The sequence below is a fragment of the Yarrowia lipolytica genome, chromosome 1F, assembly GCF_001761485.1.
Source record: "Yarrowia lipolytica chromosome 1F, complete sequence".
In the NCBI taxonomy this organism is placed as follows: domain Eukaryota; kingdom Fungi; phylum Ascomycota; class Dipodascomycetes; order Dipodascales; genus Yarrowia; species Yarrowia lipolytica.
The window spans coordinates 1,212,278-1,226,020 of record NC_090775.1 but is presented as its reverse complement, the minus strand read 5'-3'; the positions used below and the strand labels follow the sequence as shown (position 1 = coordinate 1,226,020).

General features: G+C 49.1%; 4 protein-coding genes and 1 pseudogene across 4 annotated transcripts; 3 read left to right on the top strand and 2 right to left on the bottom strand.

Moving 5' to 3' along the window:
• Window positions 1-613: 613 nt before the first annotated feature.
• On the top strand, window positions 614-4,150 carry YALI1_F12254g (uncharacterized protein; the record flags this gene model as incomplete). Its single annotated transcript, XM_505177.3, has 1 exon — window positions 614-4,150. One exon carries the CDS (start codon window positions 614-616, stop codon window positions 4,148-4,150), a length of 3,537 nt encoding a protein of 1,178 aa, XP_505177.3.
• A 645-nt stretch (window positions 4,151-4,795) lies between these two features.
• Window positions 4,796-5,089, top strand: YALI1_F12211g (uncharacterized protein; the record flags this gene model as incomplete). The annotated part of the gene is made up of 2 exons (XM_068283303.1): window positions 4,796-4,813; window positions 4,856-5,089. 2 exons carry the CDS (start codon window positions 4,796-4,798, stop codon window positions 5,087-5,089), a joined length of 252 nt encoding a protein of 83 aa, XP_068139404.1.
• Window positions 5,090-6,614: 1,525 nt separating this feature from the next.
• On the bottom strand, window positions 6,615-7,001 carry YALI1_F12190g (Compare to YALI0F08745g, Misc non-coding, highly similar to uniprot|P61864 Saccharomyces cerevisiae YKR094c RPL40B and highly similar to uniprot|P61864 Saccharomyces cerevisiae YIL148W RPL40A Fusion protein that is cleaved to yield ubiquitin and a ribosomal protein of the large subunit, similar to Saccharomyces cerevisiae RPS31 (YLR167W); ancestral locus Anc_8.386; annotated as a pseudogene).
• Window positions 7,002-8,351: 1,350 nt separating this feature from the next.
• Window positions 8,352-9,407, top strand: YALI1_F12176g (uncharacterized protein; the record flags this gene model as incomplete). Its single annotated transcript, XM_505174.1, has 1 exon — window positions 8,352-9,407. The coding sequence occupies one exon, from the start codon at window positions 8,352-8,354 to the stop codon at window positions 9,405-9,407; it is 1,056 nt and encodes a 351-aa protein (XP_505174.1).
• Window positions 9,408-11,058: 1,651 nt separating this feature from the next.
• Window positions 11,059-12,204, bottom strand: YALI1_F12138g (uncharacterized protein; the record flags this gene model as incomplete). The annotated part of the gene is made up of 1 exon (XM_505173.1): window positions 11,059-12,204. The coding sequence occupies one exon, from the start codon at window positions 12,202-12,204 to the stop codon at window positions 11,059-11,061; it is 1,146 nt and encodes a 381-aa protein (XP_505173.1).
• Window positions 12,205-13,743: the final 1,539 nt, after the last annotated feature.

Genomic DNA, 13,743 nt, shown 5'->3' with positions numbered 1-13,743 from the left:
TTACTTTTGTAAAAAATGTGCATGTACCATACAAGTGCTTTTGTAACGATGACGTGTGTGCTGTATGGTTTGGAGTTTGGCGCTAATTGTAGATGGCGTTCATGCGGCCAAGGGGGTGAGGAAAGCGTAGAAAAATGGGTAAATTTCGGAGAATTTTGTGGAAATTTTGAATTTTTTTGAAGGACATTGGCTATCTTTAGAAAGTATTCCGAGTGTGTTACGACCACCACAAACGCTGCAAATAATTCGTTTTTCTGGCGGGGGTGCTGTATGCACGGAATCTTATGTGTAAAGTTAGAATGGGGTGGTTTGTAATGGTCGAGCTACGGGGGATAAATGGTGATTTATTTGCAGGTAGGCCATGGTATTTTGAGCGCATTTTCTTCACATATTCTCCGCGTATTTTCCCTCCTTTTTTTTCTCTCTATTTACTTTTATTACACCACCACAAGCTATCGTACTCTTGTACTGACTCCCCTCCTTTGCAACCTAAATATACATTTTCGAACATCGCCAATATATTAGACTAATTTTTGGGGAGCCAACGTGACTCAACACACCACTAACTACACTCAACCACGACCACGACCACATCCCCGTTGACCGTTGACCGATGCGACAAATAAAAATCGGGATCCGCACGCAGATGATCGTGCTGGTCATCGTCGTCATCACGCTGTCTCTGTTGATTCTCGCCATCGTCACCGGCGTCAAGTACACCAACAGCGTGCTGGAGTTGCGGCAAGAACGAATCAAAATCGTAAGCATGCTCAAGGCCGCGCAGCTCGTGCAGTCCGTCATGGCCATCTATTACCAGGTGCAAGCTCTGGCCAACCGCGACGAGCTGCAGGTGGCTATGGCACGGGCCAAGGCCGGAAACAACACGGACGCAAACTGGGCTGCAACTCGAACGCTGATGCAGTCGTCACTGGACTCATCGTCCACCTTCTTCCAGCTAGAAATCTACGACCGCAGCCTGAGCACGGTGCTCGACATGGGCGGCCAGGTGCAATACGACCTGCCAGGAGCCAGACTCGTGTCTGGAGACAGCTTCTACTCCGGAGCAGCGCCCAACCTGTCGGAGTTTGCCGACATCTTTCCGCTGAGAGGAGCCACACAAGTGCCGCAGTCGCTGGTCGAACACGGGGCGCTCATAGGCGGCCCACGGCACTTTTCCCGCTACCCCAGTAACATGAACCCCGTCATGTCCTTCACCGTGCCCATCTACGTCAACATGTCCGTGCTGGTCGACCAGCGGTCACTAGCGGGCTACCTGACGGTATCGTGCTCGGCTAACACGGTCATGGACGTGTCCAAAAGCGACTCCGCATCACCAGTGGAAAAGGAGGGAACGGTGGTTCTGGTGGAGGCTGTCACGCCCCAGGACATTAACCGAACAGGCATGGTCCTCGTGACTCAGCCGCCAAAGAGAGAGGACATGGACAGAGCCAAGAAGAAGAGACAGCTAGATAAGAGACAACTCACGGTGGTGGCCTCAGAGCAGGAAAAAGCCAGCCAGGATGGAGGAGAGGAGGAGCTGGAAGACGGAGGAGCACGCCATCCACTGACCCCTTCGCCGTTGGACTCCGCAGACGGAATCATTGCAGGCAACACAAACAAGTCTAATCCCCAGACAAACTACTTTCGCTACATTGTGGCGCCCTATCTCACCACTGGTCAAACTGACCAAAAGGCTTATTCTGATGAGCTGTACCCCCCGGCTCAGAAAGCCTTTTCGACAACACTTCCCAACAATCTGATGACCAAAAACATGATTGGCGAAAAGATTTCGGCCGGATATGCTCCCGTTGACTTGTTGTTTGCCTCCTGGGCTGTCATTGTTGAAGAGCCCCAAAAGGACGTGTATGCGTCTATCAACCGGTTGAAGAACATTGTGATTGGTGCTGCCATTGGACTGGCGTTTCTCACGGTCATTATCACCTTTCCCATCGCTGCATATGTCGTTCGCCCCATCATTCGGCTCCAAAAGGCCACCGAACACACCGCATACAAGTACAGGACGATTGAGAAGGACGACGGCGCATCTCCCAATCCGCCCGACAACTCGCCAGTGACGTCGTCCACTGATGTTGGCTCTGGGCTCTTTGATTTGGAGAACCCGGCCAATCAGAGTGTTCCGAGGCGCAAGACGTGGTGGAAACACACCCGTTCTATCGGTATGAAGATTCTGCGGACACTCGGAATGACTCGATTCACAGCCGAGGCCCTCGATCTCGATGGCCACGAGGGGTACATTGAGATCCACCCTGTAGTCATTGAGGACGAGCTCACCGAGCTGACGCAGACCTTCAACACCATGACCGAGGAGCTGCACAAGCAGTATTCGATTATGGAGCAGCGGGTGGCTCAGCGTACCCTCGAGCTCGAGGCTGCCCGTGTGCAGGCCGAGAGTGCCAACGAGGCGAAGACGCTGTTCATTGCCAACATTACGCATGAACTGCGAACCCCCCTCAACGGTATCCTGGGTATGACATCCGTTTCATTGTCTGAAAAGGATGCCAAGAAGATTGGCAAGAGCTTGAAGGTGATTTTCAAGTCGGGAGAGTTGCTGCTTCATCTCTTGACCGATCTGCTCACGTTTTCCAAGTCGCAAGTCGGCAGAATGGTTCTGGATGAGCGGGAGTTTGTGTTCCATGAGATTCTGTCGCAGATTTCTGCCATTTTCGTCAAACAGGCACGTGACCACGGTGTGCGACTTACCGTGACCGTGGAGCCTCCCGAGGTCTCCAACTACGTCTTCCTGGGCGATTCCAACCGTATGCTGCAGGTCATGATCAACCTGATTTCCAACTCGCTAAAATTCACGCCTGTTGGAGGTCAGGTGGAGCTCCGAATCAAGAGCTACGGCGAGTTTGACCCCGGGGCAACTGCCAACACTGGCAACGAACGTCTCGTTGTCAAGGAGGAACTACCACCTCAGGACAAGATGGTGCTGGATCTCAATTCCGGAGAGATGTTCACCGAGTCGCCGATTAGCTACTTCCGTATGTCTAACAACGACTCCACCAGCAAGAGCGAGCCACATACTCCTCTCGCCACCGTCGACGAGGTGCACACCGTGTTCCCCACCTCGGCCAACTCCGTGGCCACGCCCTTGGTGGTTTATACTCCCCAGAGCAGCACCACGCCCTCAGAGGACCGCCCCGGGTGCTCTCAATCGGGCTCTTCGGGCGGTCTTAGGGCTGCCCCCAAGGGCCAGTCCGTGCGGTTCGAGCAGCCGCACACGCTGGTGATGGAGTTTGAGGTCGAAGACAACGGTCCTGGAATTGCCGAGCATCTCCAGGAACGAGTGTTTGAGCTCTTTGTGCAGGGCGAGCAGGCTCTGAGTCGAACTCATGGCGGTACGGGCCTCGGACTATCCATCTGCAAGCAGCTGACGGCAATGATGGGCGGTCACATGACGCTCAAGTCCAAGGTGGGCGAAGGCTCGACCTTTACGGTGCAAATTCCGCTCAAGCAGACGGGCGTGATTGGCAAGGAGGACGCATACTCGTCTTCTAGCGGCGGAGGAGGTTCTGGTGGCGGTTCGGGCTCCGGCTCGTCCGGTCAGAGTCCTCTGGGTGTGATCCATTCAGACAAGCCGCGCTACTCGCCTTCTGCGTTCACGTACGGCGGTACCGCCATGCGACGAGCGGAGTTGGTGAGTTTCTCGTCCGACGATGACGACGACGACGACGATGACGAGGAGGGAGGAGAAGTGGGAGTGTCGCGGACGGTTTCGTACGAGGCTGCCCAGGAGGTGCCGTCTGTGGCTGGGGGGGGGCCCTCCCCCTGCCGCCACAACCGTTCCTCCTCTGTCGACCCCTCAGAAACTCCCTCCAAAGTCCGAGTCATCCTACTTTGCTCTTCCTGTCGAGGAGCGGGCGCGGATTCTCGTGGCGGAGGACAATATCGTCAACCAGCAGGTCATTCGGCGAATGCTCAAGCTGGAAGACATTCCACACATTGTTCTTGCCAACGACGGAGAGCAGGCCGTGGCCAAGGTGCGCGAGGCGATGGAGCAGGCCAAGCCGTTCGACCTGGTGTTCATGGACGTTCAGATGCCCAAGATGGACGGTATTGCTGCTACACGGTTCATTCGAAACGAGCTAGGATACACGCATCCGATTGTGGCTCTGACGGCGTTTAACGACGACGAGAACGCCAAGTCGTGCAAGGAGGCTGGCATGTCGGGTTTCTTGTCCAAGCCCATCCGGCGGTCGGCTCTACATGAGACGTTGGTCAAGTTTTGTCCGACCAAGGCGTTTGTGGAGCCTGCTCGGACGCCCAATAGGGATATTTAATAGGGAGAAGATGGAGGAGGAAAAAGTATGTCCCATAGGATATTTAATTTATAATGCATTATTTATAGACGATGAGCGAGAGGCGTAGCTGTGGACAGGAACATGAAGATATGAGCATTTGATGTTTGTGTGTTTTTTGACAAAATTACTTTATTTATTTCTATTTTTGATTGTTTTATCAGAGTTGTTTAAAATTAATTTATATTTTATTTATTTTCAAGTTTTGAAAAGTGCGATTTCTAGTCAGAAAAATACGCAATAAAATTATTGATTACATCAGGTGGTATATAATTCTCTTTTCCATCGCCTGAAGTAAATTTCAGGGCTCCAGTATATCAGAGATTATCTTCTCGTACAAGTATGAGAAACAAGAAGAAGAAAGAAAAAAAAGAAAGAAAAAAAAAGAGAAAAAAAAACACCCCGACGCCCACGATATCTAACCTCGCGCTCTCGCTCTGCTGGGATTCTATTTGGTAATCTGTGCAGACAAGATGCTTATATTGATCCGAGTCGTTAGCCACATTCTATGAACTTCGAACCGGCCCTCTGAGACGTTCTCTGGTCAAGCCTACGACCTGTCTCCAGCTCTTAGGTGTTCTGCGGTAATTGAGAGTGCGAGTGCGAGTGCAAGTGCAAGTACTTGTACTTGGGCTCCATCCACATGTAACGCCCTTTTCGGTCGTCTTTTGAACATCTTCTACTACTCGTTCAAGTTCGATTACTCGTTCGAGTTCGAGTTTCAGATATGTTCAACTTCAGAGGGATCTATTGAAGGGTTTATATGAGTTGGTATTGTTACTACAAGTAGCAACAATTGAAGTCTTTGGAAACGGAATAAATATAATGAGACCACGAGTACTTGTATCTTCTTGGAGTTTTGATTCTGTCTACAAGATGAAAGGATTACATATCTCTCTCTTGGTACAAGTACAACTTCACTGGAATATATATACTCGCGGAGGGTGAAAGTTGGATTGCGAGTTATTTACTTGTAACAACTTCTGCTGCGTTTGTCAACCCGATATTTCGAAAACTCGTTGTTTTTTGCTTGTGAAACTTCAGTATATATACAGTTGAATCGAAGGTCATATTACAGGTGTTCCAGTTTGGGCAAAAAAATCGGCTTATTCCCCAGAAATGTTTTGTTTGTTTTTTTATTATTAATTATTGGATATCAAGTACCAGAACTGGTGTTTCGTCACGTGACCAGGTCACCCGTCATTCATCTTTTATTTATTCATTTTTAATTCATTTTTGTTTTTTATTCATTCTTCCAAGGCTTGAAAAAGAAGTGTGCAAAGAAATGATCTGTAAATGTGGCAAAAAAGAATGAACAGAATAAAAAAGAATGAAAAAAAGAATGTCAAAATGGTTCATCCAAGGGAATAACAGCCAACCATTTGAAGTCTCTCACATATCGCCCAATATTTTTATCATTTTATCCCGAGTCTCCGTTCAGCGTTTTTGGATTTGTTTGATTTGTGGATTGATTTTATCAGTAATAATATAATATAAATATACACAAAATAGCTGATTTAATCCGACAGAAAATGATTTAAAACAATTCAACTAGTAATAATTCGCGACCAGGCGCCTGATTAAAATAAAATAAAATAAATTGATGTGGCTGTCGCTATATTCCAATGAGTCTCTGAACTTGACACTAATTCGGTAGAACTCAACAGTGCGACACATTCAGTCAAGTACCGGCAGATGGTATGAACTGGATCTCCGACTGTGACTGCGACTGTGACTGCGACTGTGGACTGCGACTGTGACTGCGACTGTTGACTTGCGACTGTGACTTGCGACTGTGACTGCGACTGCGACTGTGACTGCGACTGTGACTGTGACTGTGACTGTGACTGTGACTGTGACTGTGACTACAAGAACAGCCACAGGTTCCAGCTATACTCACATCACAGAAATGCCACAGATCCTATCATGGTAGAGTCGCAGTGGTTTCAGCGCTACAGTTGATACTCCCATTAACGACTTCCTTACTTCATCTCGCTATGACTCCATGCCCACTCAGAGATTGTGTTACGACGTTGCGGTAATCATCTACGACATCTCCACACAGTCCGTCCACTGGCGCACAGACATGGATATTCGCTGGATTGTTCCATCATGCTCAGAAGGACATTCGCTCGAGACGCTCACAAGGCTGACATTCGCCCAAGACTCTCATGCTTGATATTCGCACACAAATAATTAGCAGATTCACAACCGCCGTTACGGCTCCGTGGTCTCTCACTACGACTCGCTCTCTAACAGAATTTTTATACATATACCATACATGCGAATAGTTTACTTGAGCTTCTTCTTGGGTCGGAGCTGGTTGGTGTGTCCGCACTTCTTCTTTCGGCAGTTGGTGGCTCGAGGAGGAAGTCGGGCGTAGCACTTTCGGCAGATGGCCTTCTCACAGTTGTACTTGGAGGCAAGAGCCTTGAGAGAGGGCTCGATGATACCTCCTCGGAGTCGCAGAACGAGATGGAGAGTGGACTCCTTCTGGATGTTGTAGTCGGAAAGAGTTCGGCCGTCCTCGAGCTGCTTACCGGCGAAGATAAGTCGCTGCTGGTCCGGGGGGATTCCCTCCTTGTCCTGGATCTTGGACTTGACGTTGTCAATGGTGTCAGAGGACTCCACCTCGAGGGTGATAGTCTTGCCAGTAAGGGTCTTGACAAAGATTTGCACTGGGTTAGTTGGTGAAGGTGGTGGAGGGTGGCGAGAGGCGAGAAAGGCGAAACAGGCGAGAAAGTTATGTCGGTGATGGTGGTGAAGCACTCGCTAAGATCTGGTAACGACCTTTTCAACGTCAAGATGAATGTCTTTTCAGCGTCAATCTATCCCTCAATCGATTCACCTCGTCAGTCTCATATTCCGGTCGGGTGGCAAATTTGTTGGAGGCATCACTGGTTTGTCGCGGGTATCACATTTGTCACTGTTGAGGGCACCACCGATGTCGTATCGCGGCATCACCGGGGCCGTATCGTGGGCACCACTTGGCCCATATCGTGGTCGTCGCTCGCGTTTCTCGCCCGCACGTATCGCTTGTTTTGTCCAACAATACTCACTTGTTGTCGATGATTCCTGCTAACTGTCGAGATGGAAAACGGAAGCAAATTTCAGATAGCAGAACCGCTCCCAACGCCAGTTGCCCAATTGGGACCGGACGTGCAGACGAATCACGTGTGTGACTGTTGGGAGAGTTAGATCGGGCCAACATCACGTGCATAGGGCTTAGCCCTAACTGATGTAAGTATCTTAATAAGGTTTGGGGCTGCTAAATACCACCAATCTGCAGGGAGAGTGTAGTCACGTGACACCATTGCCCCTTGATTTCTCGGACTTCCCAAGTCCGACTATAATAAATGTCTCACAGTTGTATTATATGATAGTTTTTTTTTTTTTTGGCCACCGCCACTTTTCTGATGCTTATGTAATGTTTATGTAACGCGGTGAAAACTAAAGTATATAAGCAGAAGCGGCGTGTTTACATATTACGTAACCCCACTCCGCCATCGTTGCTGAGTAATCAATCTAGCTCAGACCTTGTGCCTGTATCATTGTAGATCTGTGCATTGAGCCAGCGACAATAACCAGATATTTGGGCCCAATTGTTGGTCGGTCGCGACAAACGTCTGCGGTGGGTCACGTGACGCCCGGATTCCGCGGTTTACGTCACCGCGGCTCAGCTGACATTAGGGGCAGATAAAATGGGGGCATTCCTTCAGCCGTATGCAGTAGCACCGATTGGGATAGATATGTAGGTTGACAGGAGTTACATCTGTCAGGTTGTGGGCATGGGGTGGGTAGTGTGGTGGTCAAGGCCAGTGTCAAGGGAACCACACGACCAATGTCGTGGGGCACGACCTCGGCGGTGTTGTCACCACCCGACCAATGTCCTGGGCCAAAAATACCCCCTACCCGCTGGCGCGTTAGGGTTTAGGTTTGTAACCTTATTACAACAAAGCATAACATATTTTGGACCCACCTCTTTTTGCCCCACGACATAGACACGTATCGTTCTTCCGACAACTCACTATGCGACCTTTGATTCGGCTGGCGATGGCCGTTGGGGCTGTGACGCTGTTTCTCGTCTTCATTTCCGTCGGCTCGCATCCCTCGAACCCCGTTCCGCAGTCGGCGTCGACCGTCAACGTGGTCAAGTCGTCCATCAACGCCTATATTCCGAACCGGCTCAAGGCCAAGTTTGCATTCAAGGTCCATGATTCGGACTCGGTGTTGCAGCAACTTCGGTCGATTGCGGGGGCGAAGAAAAACCGGCGTTTTGCCATCACGTCGTCTGTTCAAACGGCGTCGTTCACCGGTCTGGCCATGAACCTGGGGTACTCGATTCAAAAGTACAACGATCTGCGGGCGCTGGATGCAGACTTGGTATTGCTAGTTCGCGCGCAGGTGAATGGCGACGATGGAGTGACGGCGCAAAACATCACCAACCTGGAAAAGGTGGGGTGGCGGGTCAAGGAGGCGGAGGGCATTGATTTCGACGGAGTCGACATCAACAAGATCCGACCGTGGCACAAACACAATCTCAACAAGCTGCACCTGTGGTCTTGGACGCAGTACGAAAAGGTGATTTTCATCGACGCCGACGTGCTGTGTAAGGGAGCTCTAAAGGAGCTTCTTCTGATGCCTGGAGACACTCTGGCGGCCGCCCCGGATGTGTGGTGGGACAAGCTGACAGACAACAAGTTCAACTCGGGCGTCATTTCGTTCAAGCCCAACATGGAGGAGTTCCGGGCTCTGGTCAAGGCCGTCTCCGACCCCAAGATGCATGCGCCCAACGACGCCGACCAGGCGCTGCTCAACAACTACTACCAGTTCCGCTATTTTGGCTTGCCCTACAAGTACAACTTCAACCTGGTCATGTATCACTACCACCGAGAGTCCTGGGACCAGCTGTGGGACGAGGCTGTGCTGATTCATTTCACCACCAGAAAGCCCAAGCCGGGCAAGAAAAACTGGTGCAGAACCACCTGTGCGGAAACAAAGGTGTTGGAGTGGTATACGCAGGTGTACCAGGAGATGATGGCGTATCATGGGTTTACCGAGAAGGACATTCCCGTTCTTGGTTAGCGACCGAGCAAGCGATCGACCACGCAGAGCGAGACTGAAACGGCGCTGGATCATGGTATGGGCATAGTGTGGGCTATGAGCAAAGGCCATCTTTGCTCTCACAGCTGGAATGGCACACTGCTCCGACAACTCTATCACCACGCTCATTATCTGTATTTATACCATAGTAATAACATTGAAATTGACAGTTCTAGCGAAATGCTATCCGTGAGCAGAAGTGACTGAAAAAGAAACTGATCCAGTCGGCTGATTCAGCACTTGTCTGCTCTTTCGATGAGCTGTCGACTTGATCGAATACGTCTGTGAGTTTCCCTTACTTTCTCTATGGCGCCGTTCTCATCTGCCCGCTTATCTCCGTGTAACTTTTTTAGTGGTGATGGTCCGATAATTTAAAAATAAAATTGAAAAATAAATACTAATTTTAAATTCAAATAAAATAAATCAAATAAATCAAAATCAAATAAATCAAATCAAATAAATCAAAAATCGAAACAAAATCAAAATCAAAATCAAAATCAAAATCAAAACAAAATCAAAATCAAAATCAAAATCAAAATCAAAATCAAAATCAAAAGCAAAATCAAAATCAAAATCAAAATCAAATCAAATAAAATAAACCAAAATCGAAACAAAAACAAAAACAAAAACAAAAACAAAAACAAAAACAAAAACGAAAACAAAAACAATTAACTGTACCGTTTGGAGGACTCGGATCAGGGAGATTCTTTCACCCCAGACTCTTATTTTTTCTTCACCTCCAGTTTTTTTTCAGCCATATCCGTTGGTTTCTTGGTTAGATTTATTTTATGTTTTATTTTATTTTTATGTATATTAAGAAATGGTCTTGAGGGGCGGAGACCTAAGACATGTTGCTCACAACCGAGTCGTAAGCGATCACAATAGCTCATTTTAATGGCTGTTTGTCGTGTAAGAGGTGTTTTGTTTTGTTTTTGTGTTTTATTGTTTTTTCCTGATTAATTCCATTTAGATAAGTTCAGGGGTATACAATTACAATTGGAAAATTATTTGGATGAAATGTTATTATTATAAAAAAAGGCAAGTGAAATATATATACATCTATTACTTGGGAATTGGTCCCTTATAATTAATCATCCGACCGTTGGTCATATATATACCAAGTCCAGTTCTGAACAGACCTAGTGCTCGGCCTAGCCTCTGGCACGCAATGTCGTCTCACCAAAAAAACAAGTCGAGTTCGTTCATAGCGTTCGTTGATTACTCAAGTACTCGTAATTTTTATTCATTTTTATTCATTTTTATTCATTTTTATTCATTTTTATTCATTTTTATTCATTTTTATTCATTTTTATTCATAATCGCAGTGGCCTGACGGCCAAGACACCGATTGTTTTGCTGAATCAATCACATGTGTCTCGCCAACTTCTTGACTCCGTACAAGCGTTATCTGTCCAGCTATTTGTTCTCATGGCTCACGTGAGACGTTGAATCACCATCACCGGTGGGTCAGCTTCTTATCATCATTGTGACCGACTTGAGACGTCTTGAGACCTCCTCTTGAGAGCTCAACTTCCTTAGCCGTTCCACCACCGATCCTTCTCAGCTACACCACGTCAATAAAACAATCCATTATAAATTTTGGGGCCGTGGCTCCCTCTATAAGTTACTCAGTTCAGTTCTTGTCCTCGGGCTTTCGAGAAACAAACAGCATCATGGGGGTAAAGAGCTTCTTCTTTCCTCCAGCCACCAGGTTGACGGCAGCATCCTCCAGGGCCTCGGTCACCTGTCGAGAACCCTGGGGAGCCAGACCAATCTTCTCCAGCGCGCCAATCACGTTCATGGTGACCATTCGGCCCAGTCGCGAGGTTCGGCCAATGGTGACAATGTCGTTGAGAGACTGGACGTACTTCCACTCACCGGCCAGAGGGTAGTACCAGGGCACCTCGGCGTCATCAGCAGCCAGATCCTCCTGGTATTCAATGTCGAAGCCAACGTTCTCGAGGGCCTTGACCGCCACCTCTCGCTTGTACATTTTGGGGATACCGTCGCCCTTCTCAATGCCGTAGCAAATGTCTCGGTGCTCGGGGTTGGACTCGTCGTACTCGTCGGTCATGACCCACTCGTAAACACCAAAGACTCCGCCGGGCTTGAGCACTCGGAAGATCTCGGAGTAGACGCCCTCCAGAACAGGGGCGTGGACGGTGGCCTCAATGGCGTAGACGGCGTCAAACGAGTTGTCGGGGAAGTCCATCTGCATGAAGTCGCCCTTGACGTAGGTGACCTGGTCGCCAAAGCCCTGGACCTCCGAGTAGTGGGTGCCTCGCTCCACTTGGTAGTCGTTGTTGTTGAGACCGACAATGTTGGCACCAGTGAATCGGGCGATTTCACGTGCGGGGCCTCCGACTCCACAGCCAACGTCCAGCACCTTCATGCCGGGCTGGATGCCCATCTTGTAGGCCAGGTAGTGCTCGTGCCGGGCGGTGGCCTGTCGGAACGCCTCTCCCTTGTAGTATCGGGAAAAGTGGAACGACGAGCCCCAGCCGTACTCGTAAAAGTCCGTCACCAGGTTGTAGTAGTGCTTGGTGAGTCCGGCGTAGTCTTCGATTCGGCCCTGTTCGTCGGCGTCCTCGATCTTGGACCGGTCCTTGTCACCCCAGTTTCGGAAAAAACCCTCCACCGCCGCCGCCTGGGCGTCCTTGTTTTTCGACATGACCGCGCCCAGACCGTGTTTCTTGTGGCCTTCCTTGCCGTGCAGAGCCGCGGCAAACTCCTTGTCGCCCTTGTAGTCCTTCTGAGCCAGTTTGATGTTGGAAGACATGTTGAATGTGGTGTTTTGGGGGGGTTTACAAGGGCGATTCAGATCAGCTTAAGTATCTCGTGTCGTCGCGTTGCAACCTCCCAAACGGGAAGTATGCGAGTGCTAATTCCACTCTAGGTTTGGCACGGTGGAAAAAGGGCGTACCTCTAAGCGACGGGAGCGACGGGGGGAAAGACATTGCGGTGAATATAACTCGGCATCTACGAGTGCTGGCGGGAAGCGGACAAGGGGAAATGGTTTAGAATGGCTACTTTGATGGATTTACGCTTTTCCACCGTCAAAATCGATCAAAACAGGCCAAAATAAACACCCCCCTAAAGATACACCGTCTCGTATATACCCGTCTTGTCGTATGGAGTCCGGGATGCGAGAGCACTTGTAGTTGTGGGTTTAAACGGGTTAATAAAACGCCTTTTTTTTGGGAAAAAGGACTGTTTCAAACCGACTATTTTGCCCTTATTTTCCGTCTATTTTCTGCATTTTTCCAACCCCTACCAACCCCGCCATCTCCATCATTCTCCAGGTCGGCTCTTCGGCCGCTGTGTTTGCTGCCGTGTTTTTTCCTCTTTTTCACTTTCCACTTTTTCCACTTTTCACTTTTTCTCCGGAACTAAAAACCACACTGAAAATGGCCTGCCCCTAACTGTGCTACTGCACGTGCGTCTCCATGATCTGATCCAAACAAAGCGCAGATCGTCCAGTGATACGCCTTTATGCGATGGTCGCGATGGTACGTGGGGTCTGGCGGTGACGAGGTTTGGCGAGGTCTGGCGGTGACGAGATCTGGCGAGATCTGGCCAACTTACAGGGTCTGGCGAGCTGACAGGGTGGTTGAACGAGGTCAGACTCACCTCGGTTCAAGCCTTCGCAGTGTCCAATTGAATACACTCCGCAACAAGTGTTGGTTCCGCCACTAGTCGCCAACACCTCTACAATCACGGTACTCTACAGATGCTAAAAACAGTCCTTCACATCACCATGTTCCCCTCCGGCTTGTAGCGAATAAACAAAGTTGTTAAGCGAGACGCACGTCGAAAAGGAACAGAAAAGGACCGATAGCAGTCATCCCAGTTTAGATTAGCCAGAGTAGTCACGTAGAGTAGTCAGAGTAGCTTAGTCAGAGTAGATTAGTCAGAGCAGAGTAGCTTAGTCAGAGTAGATTAGTCACGTGGAGTATAGTGCGGACTCTCATCTCCTGCTTTTCATTCCATCGTCACTCCCTACCCTACTAGCCTCGAAAGTTAATCGTGCCCAAATGTTTTCCAACTGATTCTAAAAGGTGTCCAAAACGGACGTTTGGAGAGAGATAAGAGCTTCAAATTCCGGCAGAATGCTGTTCATGACGCAATCTCAACTCATGACGTATTCCAGCCATTTCCAGGCCATATCGGCCGAGTTGGAAACTTTTCGTCAAACAAACCCAAACATCGTAGGTTAGGCCGGTTGCATGCTCCTTTTCTAGGACCACCCCGGTGATCAACAAGTTCACGGGTGGCCTGGTGTCAGTGAGAGTATTCAGATAGTTGTCCAAATATCCAA